The 17,719-nt window shown below is 39.7% G+C and overlaps 1 protein-coding gene across 1 annotated transcript in view; it reads left to right on the forward strand.

Moving 5' to 3' along the window:
* Positions 1-17,719, forward strand: part of LOC128814387 (connector enhancer of kinase suppressor of ras 2-like) — a 169,928-nt gene that overhangs the window by 125,256 nt on the left and 26,953 nt on the right. Inside the window, exons 13-15 of the mRNA XM_053990187.1 lie at positions 2,315-2,397; positions 3,949-4,203; positions 15,072-15,106. Of these exons, the coding sequence (XP_053846162.1) occupies positions 2,315-2,397; positions 3,949-4,203; positions 15,072-15,106 (373 nt within the window). The remainder of the gene's footprint in view (positions 1-2,314; positions 2,398-3,948; positions 4,204-15,071; positions 15,107-17,719) is intronic.

Here is a 17,719-nt window from a genome sequence, read left to right on the forward strand (position 1 = left end):
GGCAAGCAGAATGGACTTGATGGTGTGTGTATATGCACACAGAACCTTTTCAGGGCAGGAAATCTTAATAAATCTTTGTTATAGGCAGGATATTTTTAGTAACTGCTTCAGTCATCTGCTTGATGCTTGGGAGAGCTGTGATGCTGAAAATCAGGATTCCATCTTGGGACCAGTAATGTTCACTCTTTATCTCCTTGGGAAGTGACATCATTTTAAAACAAACTTAGAATGAAAGATAAAGAGAAATCTTAACTGTGATTAGAATTGGAGCCAGATGGGTGTATTTGGCTTGCTTTCATAAATTCTTCCTGCATGGTGACTTAAAATATTGGGCTCTCTGCCTGATCCCAGGAGTACACAAGATTATTTTTTTTTTTCTTTTTGTCTATGATGGACAATTTTTATTGAAATCCAGAAGGAATTTGGTTTTAAAGTCTCTGAAATATGCCTTTCTCTCAAAAATGACTGCTAAGCCAGATTTTATTTTTTTTTAATACAGATTTAATTAATCTGTTGATTAACAGACATGCAGATGATGTTCTGCTGTAGTGGAAGGTTTTGTACTTTCTGACTGAGGTGACATCAGTCATCAAAGTGACAATGTGTCTTTCAGTAAAAAGGATTTATGGCAGCTGCACCACACTGATGCTGGAACCACAGAGCCATGGGCAAAGAAATGAAAATACAACTTCTGAAGCCTTTCATGGCCAAGCAGGCACTTTCATTACTGCTTGGGCTGACACAAACTACTGCTCCAAAATTCCAGCCTTGGACTTCCCAGGATTCCAGCCATTATTAGAAATAAGTCTCCTGTGCAGCTGGTAGGTGGGTGGATACTCAGGCAGGTGATGGGTATTGATAGGATATGCAAACTCCAGGAAGGTAAATAAAAAGTCCATTTTTTTTCAATGTATTTGTGAAAATTAAGCTTGTTTTTAACAACGTTGAAGTGAGTTTTTTGTTTTACTTAGTATTATACTCTGTTATTTTTCTGACTCTAAAATGCTCTGGTCTAAAGAGCTCTTGTGGCAATGCATATCAAACCTCTTCCATTTATGTGTTAGAGGCAAAAAAATCATAAACAATTCTTTTTTTTCTTTCACTTTATTCTGGTATCCTTGTACACAACAATTTTTTGCTCCTCAGAAAAATATCTAAGCTGCAATGTCAAAACAATTTATAGGTTACTTTTCATTGGGAAAGGACTTGGAAGTGAAATAAGCAGTTTACAAAATCACTCTTCATTTGCCTTGTGTGATTCCTGTCCTGAATTTCTATTTTTGATGTGCTGTGGTATCTGTATTTGTGTATAAATCATCTCTGAGCTTCAGATCTTTTCTTTCTTTACAGAAAAACTGCTCTGTTTGGTTCTGATGATCTTCACTTGCTTTGTGCCTTCCTGTTTTCATTTTTTTTAATTTATAATCTTGTTTCTCTATCTTTTTATATTAGTGATTATTTTTTATTTACTGACTTTTTTTCTTAATTGATATTGCTCTTCTAAGGATTAGGAGTTGAGTCCTACATTTGCAGTTGAAGGCAGCTGTGAGGCAGACAATGAAATGTATTTTTCCATAGGATTATTTATCCACTAAATTTCACGGTGTGCACAAAAGTGTAATGTGGGCAAATCTCAGTAGCCCAAATATCACCCCCCTGATTTTCAGGAGCTCTGGGGGTGCTCCTGGTTTGCTGCTCTGCCATCCCTGTTCTGGTGCTCGGGTAGGGAATGGCTTGGGCACGTCAGGGTCTCACTGCCCCGGAGCCATGAAACCCCATGGATTGAAACTCCTGTGGCTGGATCCTCTTGGCTGGCTGTTGTCCCCAAACTGTGCCCCAGGTTTTCCTCCTGAGCCAGTGGAAATTAAAGTTCCTTGAAATGAGATCCCCTCATTTCTCACCGTGTGATTTCCCAGGCCAGGGGGGTTTCTGTTTCCCTGACAGATCTGTGTTGTTGCCTCTGTATTGATTCTCTCTCTACTTTTCCTACAGCATTTTCATCCACTTAAAATCTGTTTCTCTCCTTATTCCCAACACCTGTTTAATGAGTGAGGAAGTTCATACAGAGCAGAGTTTTCAAATAAATTTGTAATCTGCTTCACATTTACAAGGAATTTCACCAAAGCTGATGTGCTTCCCTTGAGGTCAGGGTGATGAAGAGGAGGCTCTGGGATGTTTCACTGACCCTGAAGGCCACAGCTCTAATGATGGACTGCTCTGAGGGGTTGTGACACACCTGGAATTTTTACTGACCCTACAGCCTGCCATTCCTAGCCTTCAAAAGTCACATTAGTTTTCCTTGCCTTGTTTGCAGATTTGAGGCCAGTTTCGATGCCTACTGAGTACAGCTGGATAGGGGAGTCCAAAGAACAGAACATGTACAAGAGGGGAAGCAGAGGTGAGTATTTTTTTTTTTCTCTGCTGTTCTCCAAGATGTTTTTTTCTTTGTTGCTTAAGGAGCATCACAGGAAAAAAATATCTTTTTTTTTTTTAGTGTCACAGAAGATATGGAACAGCCTGTTTAGTGTCTGTGCTTTTCTGTTTCTATTTCTGAAAATTTAAAATTTGTATTAGTAGGAGGAATTTAATTCTAGTATAAAGAAACATAAACATCAAGGGAAAAAGTACTTTGAAGGCTCAGATATGTGTTAAAAGCAATCAGTTTTAAATCTGCACAGCTCTAGAAAACAGTTAAGTGATGTTACAGATGTAAAGTAGCATCCTCTGAGAACATTTTGATCAGTATGAATTAAATTTTGGAACAGGAATCAGCAACTGTACTGTCAGTGTTCAGACCAGCAGTTCTAATCACATAAACTTCCATTGATCCCAGTGGGAATTATGAACTTTGCAGGAAAGAAAAGTGATTGCATAGTTTCTTTTTTTTCCTTTATTTCCTCTGGCAAAAAGAAAACATGTAATTCAAAAGAATATTCTTCCACTATACAACCATATTTATTGTGACACCGACTGTTGAAGATTCTTGAATACTATTTTTCAGAATCTTTTAGGCATGGTCTGGAAGCTGAGAGGAGTTCAACTTGACTCCAAAAAATGTGACAAAAAATGAATGATACTCTTGAAGATCAGTGCAGGATTTTAAACTACTTTTTTTCAGTAAACTTCCATTCCAAGAGAAAATAAATTTCATTTAAAGCACAAGCCTTTTCTCATTTATTCCAAATCTGTTGATGTGTGTTTAGCTCATATTTCACTGGTGCAGACAGTAACAGACTTGTTGCCTGGCCAGCTCCCATTTTGAATCTGTGCCCAAGTATGCTGCACATCTCCTTAAAACCATTATTCCAGCTTGTCAAATTCCTTGAAATTACAATCCTGGCGTCTGGAATGGTTCCAAAGATGCTCCCTGCATGATACAAGCCAGTAATATTTTCTGTGCCTGCTCCCTTTCACCATCCATGGTGGCCGTAAATGCGGAACGGAGTCCAGGGAGTTTTGCCCTGATTTTTAAAAGTGTGAAGTTTTCTTTTATAGTTCTTTTGAAAGTTTTAAAGTTCTCATAAAACTTCTTTAGCCTTCTGATAATGTTTACATATTTCTACTGGAGTTCCCACGCACTGTTCATGTAAATAATGATTGTTTTGCATTCTTCTTTGTGGGAGGAGAGAATTGATGGACTCTTGGTTTGACCAGTGTGGCTGGAGAGGTGGCAATTCCATCCTCCAATCCACTGTCACTTTTGGAATTCTATATATTGTGAGGTCAGAAATAAAATTGGCTCTTTTCCTCTCTTGAACTCACCAAGCTTCTGTGTACTCATTTCGTGTCCAACAGCGACAAGGGAGAGCCCTCACAATTCCCTGGACATTCACACGACTTTTCCCAGTTTAACAGCACCCAGTGATGATCCTCTGGCCAGCCAAAATGGTTCTGTGCTTGTTTCCTCTTCCTAATGTTTCTTTTTGTCTTCCTCCCCCTCCAACCACTGACTCTGAGAATTCGCTGCTGCGCTACCTGAGCGACGACAAGATCCTGGTGATCCAGGAGGAGCCCCTGGCGCAGAAGGACAGCAAGCGGGACACGGGCCGGAGGTCCAGGAAAAAGGGCAAAGCCCCGGGGAACCCTGGCTACCCCATCAGCCCCTCGGTGCTGGCCTCCACCGTGAGCGTCAGGCTGGAGCCAGGGCAGCAGGACGTGCTCAGCTTCTCCCTGGCCGAGAACAACACGGTTCCGCTCTACCACGTGAGTGCCCAGCCAGCGGCTCCCTGCACGGGCCACGGCGAGAGCACCAAGTGTTCTCCTGCAGGGTCATACAGGCATTCAGATGTTCTCCTGTAGGGTCATACAGGCATTCAGATGTTCTCCTGTAGGGTCATACAGGCATTCAAGTGTTCTCCTGCAGGGTCATACAGGCATTCAGATGTTCTCCTGTAGGGTCATACAGGCATTCAAGTGTTCTCCTGCAGGGTCATACAGGCATTCAGATGTTCTCCTGTAGGGTCATACAGGCATTCAAATGTTCTCCTGCAGGGTCATGCAGGCATTCAAATGTTCTCCTGTAGGGTCATACAGGCATTCAAGTGTTCTCCTGCAGGGTCATACAGGCATTCAGATGTTCTCTGTAGGGTCATAGAGGCATTCAAGTGTTCTTCTGCAGGGTCATACAGGCATTCAAATGTTCTCCTGCAGGGTCATACAGGCATTCAAATGTTCTCCTGTAGGGTCATACAGGCATTCAAATGTTCTCCTGCAGGGTCATGCAGGCATTCAAATGTTCTCCTGTAGGGTCATACAGGCATTCAAATGTTCTCCTGTAGGGTCATACAGGCATTCAAGTGTTCTCCTGTAGGGTCATACAGGCATTCAAATGTTCTCCTGCAGGGTCATACAGGCATTCAAATGTTCTCCTGTAGGATGGATCCAGGCATTCAAATGTTCTCCTGCAGGGTCATACAGGCATTCAAATGTTCTCCTGTAGGATGGATCCAGGCATTCAAATGTTCTCCTGCAGGGTCATGCAGGCATTCAAATGTTCTCCTGTAGGATGGATCCAGGCATTCAAATGTTCTCCTGCAGGGTCATGCAGGCATTCAAATGTTCTCCTGTAGGGTCATACAGGCATTCAAGTGTTCTCCTGTAGGGTGGATCCAGGCATTCAAGTGTCGTGTAGGAGTGATCCAGGCATTCAAGTGTTCTTCTGTAGGGTCATACAGGCATTCAAAGGTCCTGTAGGAGTGATCCAGGCATTCAAGTGTTCTTCTGTAGGAGTGATCCAGGTATTTGAATGTTCTCCTGTAGGACTGAACCAGGTATTCAAGTGTTCTCCTGTAGGATGGATCCATGTATTCAAGTGTTCTCCTGTAGGATGGATCCAGGTATTCAAATGTTCTTCAGTAGGAGTGATGCAGGTATTTAAATGTTCTCCTGTAGGATTGAACCAGGAATTCAAATGTTCTCCTGTAGGATTGAACAGGTATTCAAGTGTTCTCCTGTAGGATTGATCCAGGCACTCAAATGTTCTCCTGTAGGACTGAACAGGTATTCAGGTGTTCTCCTGTAGGATGGATCCAGGCATTCAGGTGTTCTCCTGTAGGAGTGATCCAGGTATTTGAATGTTCTCCTGTAGGATTGAACCAGGTATTCAGGTGTTCTCCTGTAGGATGGATCCAGGCATTTAAGTGTTCTCCTGTAGGAGTGATCCAGGCATTCAGATATTCTCCTGCAGGATTGACCAGATATTCTCCTGCAGGATTGACCCAGATATTCAAGTGTTCTCCTGTAGGATTGAACCAGGAATTCAAATGTTCACCTGTAGGATGGATCCAAGCATTCAGATATTCTCCTGTAGGAGTGATCCAGGCATTCAAATGTTCTCCTCTTAGGATTGCTCCAGGCATAAAGGTGCAGTCTTCTACTTCATGTTTTCATGCTGTATTTCACAGTCTGAGAAAGGCTGCTCAGAGTTGGTGTCATGACAAATTTCTCATAAGAGTCACTTTTTCAATGTCAGTATCACGACAGCTTTCCCATAAAAGTCAGGACAGAACAGCAAAACACAAGGCAAGAATCATTTGCTGTCAGATGCTTTAATAAAATCTTGCTCTTAATTACTCAGTCTCACCAAGTTTAGTTTAATTAGCCTGTATTATCTCTGAAGGTTCATAAGGATCCTGCACTCAGCCTCTGATAATGATTTATTATACATTAATTTATAAGCTTTTGTATTTTCACTTTGATTACTGTGTCTTGTAAAAAACAGATGAGTTTAATGGAGTTACTGTTTATTTAAATTTATTTATTTAAATTGTGGATTTAAATCTCTCTGACAGAGATTATCAGTATTACAAAGTCAAAGCAAAGGATTTCAAACCTGGAGAGAAAATTAGCAGGAAGTTTATCAGGATGAATGATAAAATTATTATACAGCCCTGCAACAAACCCCAACAATATTTCAAAATTTGGTAGATGAATCAGCGGGTTTCAGTCAATTTCTGGAATTCTGTTGATGATCTGTTGGCTCACCTGAGTTCTGAAGAGAGAGCAAATAGGTTGTTTTGGGTAAGATGCAAATTCCACTCTTGACTTCAGGACTGAAGTTGTATTTTCTTGCATGATTTCCACAGCATCATGCAATTAATTGGTGTGACCGATTAGCAGTATGATACTGGATGATAATAAAGTAAATATTTAAAATTACCCAAATGACATAAAATGTCAGCTCTAAAGGGTCTGAAGGAAAAGCAGGAAACTGGAAAACAGGAAGAGCCAACATGGAGTGGTTGTTCCACCCTAAAAGCGAGTGCAGTCCCTGTTCACAAGCTCTGTTCCATGTGCAGTGATTACAGGAGAGGGCACAGGTAAAATGGTTCTTCATGGAGTCACAGAGCAGTATTAATTCTTTCATCACCATAAATTTTTGGAGCAGCATTAAAAGAGACCTTTGCAGTCCTTCAGGAGATAATCACAGGAATCAGAATATCTGAGGCACTTTGTCAACTGCCTTATAAATATACAAGAGGAACTGAGTCGACAAATACACAGAGTTGCTGACACAGATTTTGTGGGTTCTTGCCAGCACAGAATCATTCACATTAACGTCTTTCCACTTGGAATACTGAAAGAATTCTGAAAAGCCAAACAAAAAAATGGGCATATTTATCTTGAAACAGAGCTACCCAGAACAAAAATGTGAAATATCAAAGAACATTTCATGGCAGCTTGATAGCAAAAAGGAAAAGTAGCAGAGAGTTGTTGTGTTCTTAGATATAAATTTAAGTTTTAAGTAGGTCAGCTCATTTCCTTAATATCTAAAGGTGTTACCAGGATTTTCATAAGCATTTTGATATATAAACCTTTTTTGGATAATGAGACCAAATCATCTTAAAAGAGCTTTTGCTATATTTTTATTTCTAAAGTTGACAAAACTGGTTTAGCTTCTCTTCTTACATTTGCTCTGTGTTTTTCAATGGAAGGCAAAAGTGCAGAACTGGTGGAATCACATTTCCATGAAATCCTCTCCTCTTAACACATGCCCAGTACAAATTCTGGATATAGATCAAAATTCCAGGCCAGATAAATGCTTTGGGAAATGGAGAGGATAAATAGGATTTTCATCATCTTTAGTGAAGGGAAGGTGATAACGTTTTGTAATCAAACAAGGATGGCTTGATGGAAGGAGGAATTGAGCATCACTTAGCCATTGCTTAATTTTCTAAGCACTTCCATAAATATGTAGCAAAAAAATCCAAAAAGGCACTTACTTAACAGTAGTTTAAATTACCAGACGTAAGAAGTTTTGCAAAATTGGTAATTGCAGAGATTCACCACTAGATTAATGCTTTGGAAGGAATGTTGATTTGGAACCTAAAATTAAACAATTAGCCTGATTTCATAAGTTGCTGGGAGGATGCAGAGTTCCTATATAAAATGGATATTTAGGTAATGCAATATTGGCAGCATGCCCAGGATATAAAACGATGCATGAAGCCATGTTGCAGTAAAATATTCCTGTCAAGAAACACTGCCCCCTTCCAGGATGTATTTATAACTCTAATTTAATTGATATGCAATGTCACAGAACCTAAGCAAGAGTCAATTACAATTAGCAAGGCTGTTATAAATAATTAATAATTAATAGAGTATCTCTTGGAACATGACTTTCTATGTTTACTAATGCTTCACTTCTGAAGTGACATCATTTACCAGGTTGAACCTAAATATGGGCTTACAAGGATAGAGTTAAAACCTAAAGATGCTTTTATTTTGTATTAGCAGATCTCATTCTGCAGAAAATTAACTTACCACACAGGACTCCAGCTCAGTAGACCAGATGTACCTGGGAAATTTTTCATTTTGCATTTCTGACCGTAAAACAAAACACAAAAAAATCTTGGAAAACCTTCAGGATTTTACAAAAAGTTATAGAAAACTGTACCTATGCTGCTGCCCAGTTCCATTTTGCTCTGTGGCAACCAGCTTCCATGTAAAAAGAGAATATTGAAGTTCTCATTCCAAATCCAGTCTGGATATCCACACGGTGTTCAACTCTGTGGTTTTATTGCCTCAGACTTGCACGACTTTCTGAAGCTCTGAAATTCAATTTGCTGGTTACCACATTAAATTCTCCAATTGGATAATGATCTTTCATCTGGTTTTACTTGGTGATAAATGTTCTGGGCCTATTATCTACAGAATAATTGGATATTTTCCTTTGTAGTATCATCATATATTAAAAAACTGGAGAATAGACTGGAATTTCTATTTTTTTTTTTTTGGTGAATTAGAATTCAGTGTGTTGAAAAGACTTAATTTTTAATGAGTTTTAAGATCAATTCTTTCATTTCAATGTTCCCTTCACAGTCAAACAGAAATAATGGTATTCACTGAGAGTGCCAGACCAGGAGTCACTTTTTATTTTAAAGATCATTTGAAGCACGACGCTGTTTTAGGGTTAGTCACTGTCACACAGCACTTGCTTAACTTGCTTTTTATTCCCTTCTTGCTGATCCCAGGTAACTCATCCCTGTGGCACAGGGTGATGGGAATGCTCTTTAACTGTTCCTGCAGCTTGACAAACGATATAAAGTTTAATGGTACATGCTGGGAATTAAAACCTCTGCAAAACCAATGTAGATCTGGGTGTTGTGTAATGGGTGCACGCTGGGATGTGCCAGATGTTCCAGATGCTTTTTTGGGATGACAGGCAGTCTGAGAGCTGCTCTGATAAGTAGAACAATTAAGATAGTCTGGGAGAATCACACATATTCAGCTCCAGTGACTGAAGGAGGAGCCTTTTATTGCCAATTTTGCAGGAAATGTGCTCATGTTTTATTTATTCCTTCCTGCTCTTGCAGAAAGAAACAAAACTGAGCATTACTTTCTTCAGAGTTTTATTTCCTTTCTGAATTACTGAATAAATTCTATCTTTGCTTTTTATTTAAGAATCTGTAATATGGCAAACCTTCTTTTCCTACCTGCAGTTATGCTGGGAAATCACTCTGAGGATGACTGTGTGGGTTCTGGCTGCTCAGAGAAGCCAATATAAGTATTTCTGACTTCTCTAGCTTCAAAATGAGTCTGCCCAGTTGTACTGATTGTAAAATAATATTATTTTTCATTGGGACTGTGCACATGAAGGCTGGAGTTGACAAGTGTCTCCCTCACACTTGAAGAGTATCCTTGAATAGCAATGTCCAATAATGTATTTCTTTAGAGTTCTCTTCAGACCTGACTCTCTAAACTACACTCTTCATTAATCTATAAACAGCTCAAAGGGGAAAAAGGTATTTTAAAAAGGTGTTTTACAGTATAAGGGAAAATAAAGGGAAATAAAATGTTGAGAAAGGTTCTTTTTAACAATAATATCATCAGTCTTTGAGTTTCCACATTCATTCAGAAATCAAGAACCTCGTAACTGACCTGGATCCAGAAAAAAAAAAAAAAAAAATACTAAACCAGTGTTAACCCAGAACTCAAGTTGTCTTTAATTTCTGAAAGATCCAGCCCCTTGCAGAGGCTCAGGAGAGGGGCTGGGATTTTGTTTGAACAGCCAGGTTAGGATGGATGTGTCTGCAAATTCAGCCCCGAGACAGGCTGTCATTCCTGCTGCTTCCCAAAATTCAGGCTGCCTGGTTGGCCTGGAGTTCCTTTATTTGTACTTAAATCAGGACACTGCTCAAAGCAAATATGAGGCTGCCTTTATCCAAACATATGCAGTGTTTTCAGAAGTAATTCTGCTCTATTAGAGCATATTTAAATGATGATATTCTGCATCTTCAAACAAACCACCACCAATGCAAGAGAGCAAATGAAGCATTCATTAACCTGCTGTGACTTCATGGGTAAATTGCCATTTGTAAAACATTCTGGAATCCTCTGACTCCAGAGAACCACAACACAACTAAGTTGTAGTGCGTTGTATTATTTTAGCAAATGAATTTATGCCTTGTTTTTATTGTTTTGCCAGGCTACCAAAAAAAAACAGTTTAGATACATATATATATATATATATAGTCTAAAGCCAAATTTAACAGCTGCTTGTTAATAAATATTAGTTACAACTGATTATTGCTATGATAATTGCAATATTTATCCTCCAGAAGATGCACCAAATAGAAATCTCTCCCTTAGCACACAAATATCTCCTGCTGCTTAAAGGATCAATGTGTAGGAATCCACTTGAAATCTTTTGGGGACTCTGAATTTTCTCTCTACTGAGTGTCTCAGCCTTGCTCCCTGTTCTTTCCACCTTCCTTCCCCAACAGGAGAACAAGGAGAGGGTTTTGGAGGACAGGAACAGTTCATGTCAGAAAGGCAGATTTTGGGTTTGGAGGACAGGAATATTTCGTGGCACAAAGGCAGGATTTTGGGTTTGGATGACAGGAACATTTCATGTCAGAAAGGCAGATTTTTGGTTTGGAGGACAGGAACATTTCATGGCACAAATGCAGATTTTGGGTTTGGAGGACAGGAGCATTTCATGGCAGAAAGGCAGGATTTTGGGTTTGGAGGACAGGAGCATTTCATGGCACAAAGGCAGGATTTTGGGTTTGGAGGACAGGAGCATTTCATGGCAGAAAGGCAGGATTTTGGGTTTGGAGGACAGGAGCATTTCATGGCACAAAGGCAGGATTTTGGGTTTGGAGGACAGGAGCATTTCATGGCAGAAAGGTCAGCCCTGGGCAGGGCAGGGTACCTGTTTCCCACGGGAAAGTGAGGAAGAGGAAGGGGAAGGAATTGCCAGTTTTTCCTGAGCTCCCCTGCTCCCCCCGTGTGCTGCCAGTGCTCATCATCAACCCTCACCACAAACTCCCCTCCCTCTGCCTCCAGCTCATTTTCTCACCTGCCCTCTTGTTTTCCCTCAGCACAAATTTGAGTACCTCCAACTGTACATGAATGTAGATTACAGTGGGTGATTTCCTGTCTCTGTTATCTCTCCCCTCAACAAGGGTGAGTGGAATGAAAACCTCAAAGGCCTTTTTTATTTTTAGCTCAGCATGATAACTTTGAAAGCAGATTCAGTGGGTGAAAGTATCAGCTCTCTGAGGTACAGAGATAAGTAAAGCCCCTCATAACAAGGCCACTGTTTGATTGTTTTCAACAACTATGATAATCTTCAGGATAATAAATATATGAGTTAAAGCTGCAGCAGAAGAAATAATTTTTTCTTTTTTTACTTTTATTAATAATAATTCGGTATCTGATTATAGAAGAGAGGAAGAACAGTACAATAAAGAAGCTTTTGAATTTTTGCATCTGAATAAATGATAGATGTAGATGGAATAAATATCTTGAATTTGACCACTGAGATTAGTAACACCCATTTAGAATAACTATTAGAATAAACACATTAGAATAAACTATTCTAATTTCATTACCAACACTACTCCTGTCTCTTTCTTCAGGAAACAAGTAAATAATGGGTGTTGAATATTTTCACACGATCTCTGCAGCTCAGGGTTCTTCTGTTCTTGGTGGTTTATCTGATTTCTTTACTTAGGAGAAGAAATTCTGACTCAAATAAACTCTTTTTTTGTTGTTGTTGTTGTTATAAGTTATTCATAATAGTTTCAGGTAAATGGGACTTTCTGCAGGATTTCCTCTGGGAGAGGAGCCTCAGATCTGCTTGTGGCACCACAGAGGCCTTTGTGTCCTTTCATCTCCACTCGTGCAAGCAGAGGCAGATCCATGGGGATCCCTGGAGCTCCAGAAATGTGGAGCTGACTAAAGGAGGCAGATAGGTGCCAGTGACCTGAATTTCACAGAATTTGTGCTTTATAGTCTCTGACAGCATGACAAGACTTGTGTCTCCTGAGCCTCCCACATGTCTGCTACTCATGAAAGTGGCCTTGTAGTAAGATGAAGTAAAGTTTTAGTTTGGGAACTAGGAAAAGGCAGTTTTTTCTTTTTTTTTTTTTCAAATGTCACAAAATGGAAAGCAGTAACTGCTGAAAAAAAAAGTTATATATAAGGTTACTGAAAATGCAGGTAGGAGCCTTCCACATTGTCATTGTTAGCATTGAATCTGCATGTAATTACAATTACACAAGGAAATTAATTTTAGCTATAGGTAGACATTTATAGAAATGCCAGAGTGTGGGTGTTTCTATGTATAGCATCAGAAATCCTTTACAAAGGTTGGCATTTCAAGCTGGCAACAAGATTGTTCTCTCGAGAGGGTTTCTCTGGGGAGAAAATCAGTCAAATAAAAGATGATAAATATGTGGCAAAGGTCTGTAGTAATCCTGAGTGTCCACACTTAATTACTGGTAATAATCTCTGTGTTAGTGATGAGTTGGTCAGGAGCTGAGATTTTTCTTCTAATAAATTAATTATTGATAAAGACTTTAAATGGTGTAATTATCTTTTTTATGTTTCAAGTACTAATATCAACAGTTTTCTCTCCCTCTGTATTTATATAGATATTCTTCTTTGCTCTTTTCTAAATTACATCAACTAATAATCAGTTACAATAATCTATGAGTTGTTCAATGGTTAAATCATATTTTTCTTTTTCCCACTGTTATAGAGTCTTTTTAAATTTCCCTGCTACAGACTATGCTTCAGTTAATGAGATTACATTATTCAATATCTTCGGAAATTAATGCTTGGTAATGCACAAAAAATTGTGGCGTTGAAAGACTGGCCTCTAGAAAAATGTGTTTTATTATCAGAAGCAAATTTCTCCCTAGTAAGTCTTTTTTCAGCCTAATATATGCAAGTTCACATCACACTTCTGAAATCTATCTGATCAAAAGAAATCTGGAAGCCACAATCCAAGGTGATCACGTGTGACACAAATGGTTTCTGTGCATTTTCTTGGAAGGAAATAAATAACTGAATTCTTCTAGCAGTGAAAATTTGTAATTCGGGTGCTGGAAAGAGCAGCCAGAGCAGGGTGAGGGAGGTTTAGTTCAGCTGTGGCAGGGAAGAGAGCGTGGCATGGGTCCCATCTGGGGAGAGGGAACAAACCCTGCATTTGGAAACATTTTGCTTTTACTTTGGGAGCATTTTCGGAAAAGGAAATTAAGAAATAGAAGGGGAAGCACTGACTGAATTAGTAGTCCCACTTTTAGTTGCTATAATTAGAAGCCTTAGAAGTCAGAGGGATAAGAGAAGGAAAGCTTTGAGCCTTCTGGTGGGAATAAATTCTATTTTTGTAGCAGTAGCATGGGTAGTGCTGCTGTCAAAGTTCTTTTGCTCGCTTGGCCACACAATATTTTCCTGGGCTGTCCCCAGTACTTCCAGGGATGCTCAGACTGGTTTATTTGTATTTAGCAGTGCATTTCCAGCACCAAAACAACATCTCTCAAGCAGCTATTTTGCTTTAGCTGTGTGCTGTTAACCCTTCCAATCTGCTTTGAGAAAATGTGAGTATTTCTACAGGGTATTTTCAATTTTTTTTTTAAGTTCTCTAGGCTGCATTTCAGCATACTCGGAGGAGAATTGAGGCATTTATGGCTCTCAGGAAAGGCTGTTAGGGCTTTTTGTGCTCAGTCACTCAGTGGGGAGCTCCTGCCCTTGCCTGGTTTCAACAAGGAATGTCAGAGAACTCCTGCTTTTAGTGTAAGGGCACATTTTGTTACTTTTCATCAGATCAGATTTGAGTGGGATCATCTTTGCAGCTGACATTTGCTGGAGTATCTCAGCTGAGGCACACTAAAAGCTGATAACTGGTTCTGTACCCCAGGGGTAAGGGGGACTTCTTGAGCGAGGAGGTGGCAAAATGCAAAATGTGTTTGTCCCCTGCACGTTCTAAAGCTGCCTTAGAAACCCTGCTGCAAAAATGCACCCAGCAAACTTCCTGTCCCTTCCCTTCTGTGCTCTGAGCTCATCTGTGGCTCAGCATCCTCTCTGACCAAACACCTGCTGCAGGCCTCAAGCAGTGGCATTAAAACACGAACACTGAACTTACTAAAATTGTCAGTTTTCTATTTGGTTATCCAGAAAGTCAAAGATTTTGCAGATTTCTGCATTTATAAACAAATATATGTGAATTTTGCAACCTATTTGGGGGTGGGTTTTTTGTAATTTCATTTTATGTAGATTTCAATATTTAGCTGTGGGAAAAATCCTCCATCACAAACTTGTTTTAAAGTAACTTAAACTGTCTGAAGATTTTATTTTTAACCCCAAATCAGCTGCTGCTTGCTCCATGAAGACAGGTTCATTTCCAAACCTCAGAGGAATAAATAACCAGTGTGGTAAATCAAGTTATTTAAAGCTGTGCAAGAATGATAACAAAGAAAGTTTGTCCTTCTGAAATTCTGTATTTTACATTGCAATATTTGTTCTTTGCATTTAAACTCCCCTTCAAATATTAACATTTTTGCAAACATTCAAATACATTTTAGCTCCCTTATTTTAAAAAGTTTTGATCACAATTACAGAGCATCTGAAGTTAGTTTATAAGTGCAAATGAAAGTTGTTTTAAGCATGATCTTAATTTTAAAATAACTCTTAGCTGAAAATTGAAATAAATGTTCCATTTCCTTTGCTTTAGAGTCACAGAATGACTGTGGTTTACCTCTGTCACTCGTTTCACTGTGCTCAGAGCCCCGAGGAAGTCTGGTCTTTAGCTGTGCTTAATGCTCTTTATTTTTCTTCTACAGAGAGCAGGGGATACAGTCAGTGGAGATACTGAAAGGTAATTACTTCTGTTATTCTATATTTAAATATATACACAGTTATATTTGTGGATTAAACTCCATTCGTTACTTTTAGAAACTTCGTTGCAGTATTTGAGGAATAAATTTTCAGGGTTTAGAGATATCATTGCTGATATCATTTAGCAAACGTTCATTTGCCAACATCAAACATAAATAAAAATTCCAAAGGTTTAAAAAATCCTTCAGAAAAAAAGGTTATAAAATATTTGTAAAGGGGAAAAATTCTACTGTTATGTTGCCCAATCTACTTTTTTACTTTTCAGAATTTCAGTATTTCAGACTCACTCTGAGGATGAAAAATGTCCTGTGTGTCCAACACAATTTTCATAACCAACAGGCAGAATGTTTCAAGGAATCTCTACCTCTAATTCAGTCTGTACAAAATTACTGTCAATATTTGTGCTTTGTAGTACATAGATTTTAAGAATGGGGTCCTCAGTTTGGCCTTTAGGTCTGAATTGAATCAATTTATTCTAATAAATTTTGTGTTTAATTTCTTTGCTGTTCATCTGATGAAGTGTCTTCATGTTGCATCCAAAAGTCACAGTTAAAGGAATGTTTGAAGCAACAGCTACTTTGTATCATCATATTTTCTAATTCAGTTTAGTTGTAATCTATGATAATTATTCTTTTTCTGTTTTTTTCATCCTGTATATGGCCTAAACCTATTTAAGAAGCTGAATAATTAATTAGATTTAGAGTTCTTTGACCAGTCTAAAGGATTTACAACTGCTGATGATTCCCTTCAGGGCTATAAACATCCCTGAATTGCAGCTGAAAGTCCGAGGTGCAGCACTGTCAGCTGTTGACCACTTCATGCTTGATTTTCCAGGGCATTTTTACCTCTTTATGTGTGTTTTGAGCATCACAATGCAGTTGAAAGGCAGCTGCAGTGGTGACCATTTGCTGCTGTTTCCCTGGTGTGCTGTGCATGGTTAAAATGGCATTTAACCAAACGGAGCAGCACTGTTAGCAGAGATTAAAGTGAGGTACAGATGAAATCCCACCTCATCTGACAACAGACAGTCCTGTCCCTCCAGTGCCAGCAGTTCATCACCTCAGCTAAGTGTGGGGGTTTGCTTTTACAGGAGATTAAACATATTAATATTTTAATATTAATATTTTGTTCCGCTTCACAGCATCCCTCCTGTGCAGGGTTACCTGGGGAGAGTTATTCTTGTTCTCTTTTGAAGTAACAACTTCATTTCACATTTTGCCTTTACCTCTTACACCTGAGTGTTCAAAACCTCCTGTTTTCTGTAAATCTGACAGGTTTCATTTAGTCTCCCAACCCCTTTAAATGTTCTCCTGTCCTGTTCTTCTCTCCCACTTGTTTCTCCTTATTTTCAGCCTGCTGTGCCCCCCCTCAGCTCCTTTCTGCCTGACTTTTCAAACCCCACACCCTTCCCAGAAACAGCCACGTGTTTCACCATTTCATTTCCTTCTCCACACCCACATTTTGGTGCAGCCACAAAGAAGAGATGCAGAGGGTTGTGGTTTTTTTGTTTTTTTTTTTTTTTTCTTCTGAGCAATTTTGTTCTTCCCAGAGCAAAGGGCTCCTGATTTTTCCCAGCAGGTTGCACATGCCCAGCTTGGCAGGGACGTTGCGATCCAGATGGAACATCCCTGGTGGACAGGACAGGGCATCTGCCAAGAGATACTTTCCAGGGACATATGACTTGATGAAATTTTGGCAAACTTTCATAGCAAAAGGCTATGCTTTTATATTCTTTTATAGAAGAACCCTTCTCCCACACCTTTTAGGCCCAAAGCATGACCATATTATATCTTTTCAATGTGTTGAAAAATATTTCAAGAGGCAAAATTATATCACCTTCCTAATAACCTTATTTAAAGTGATTTAAACAGCTTAAACCAAAACAAAAACCGATTTTCGGATATTTTGCCCCTAGAGTTAGGCTTTGGGGACCAGGAGACAAACTGTGTCAATAGATTGACATATTTGGGTGAAATATCATTATCTTCAATAACTGAAAGAGGGGAAATTTAGGTTGGATATACAGAAATTCTTCTCTTTGAGGGTGGGGAGGCTCTGGCACAGGGTGCTCAGAGAAGCTGTGGCTGCCCCTGGATCCCTGAAGTGTCCAAGGCCAGCTTGTACAGGGCTTGGAGCAGCCTGGGATAGTGGAAGGTGTCCCTGCCTATGGCAGGGCATGGAATGGGATGGGCTTTAATGGCCCTTCCACCCCAAACCATCCTGGGATTCTGTGATTTCAACATACAGGGACCTGTAGAGCTTCTGTGATATTTATTATTGCATCCTTTGCTTTAGAAAAGCCAAGGAGAAGGAAGCTGTTTCCTGCATGTGGTAGAACCTCCCCCAGGCTGCAGGGAGCTCCAGCAGCTTTGTGAGAGCTACGAGGCTGCAGGATCTCCCTGGGAACACGGAGCTTTTTCACTCATCTGATGAGGAGAGCGTAGAGCAAGGCTGGCAGCTCTGCCACAGCCTGGAGCAGAGCAGAAATGCGGAATCTCTGCCTTACAACTCTGAGTTCCCCCAAACTCTTGGCACCCAAACACCTCCCAGCTGGCCCAGCTCTGTGCACAGGGCAGGAGCTCCAGCAGCCCTT

This window comes from Vidua macroura, chromosome 14, assembly GCF_024509145.1.
Source record: "Vidua macroura isolate BioBank_ID:100142 chromosome 14, ASM2450914v1, whole genome shotgun sequence".
Classification (NCBI taxonomy): Eukaryota; Metazoa; Chordata; class Aves; order Passeriformes; family Viduidae; genus Vidua; species Vidua macroura.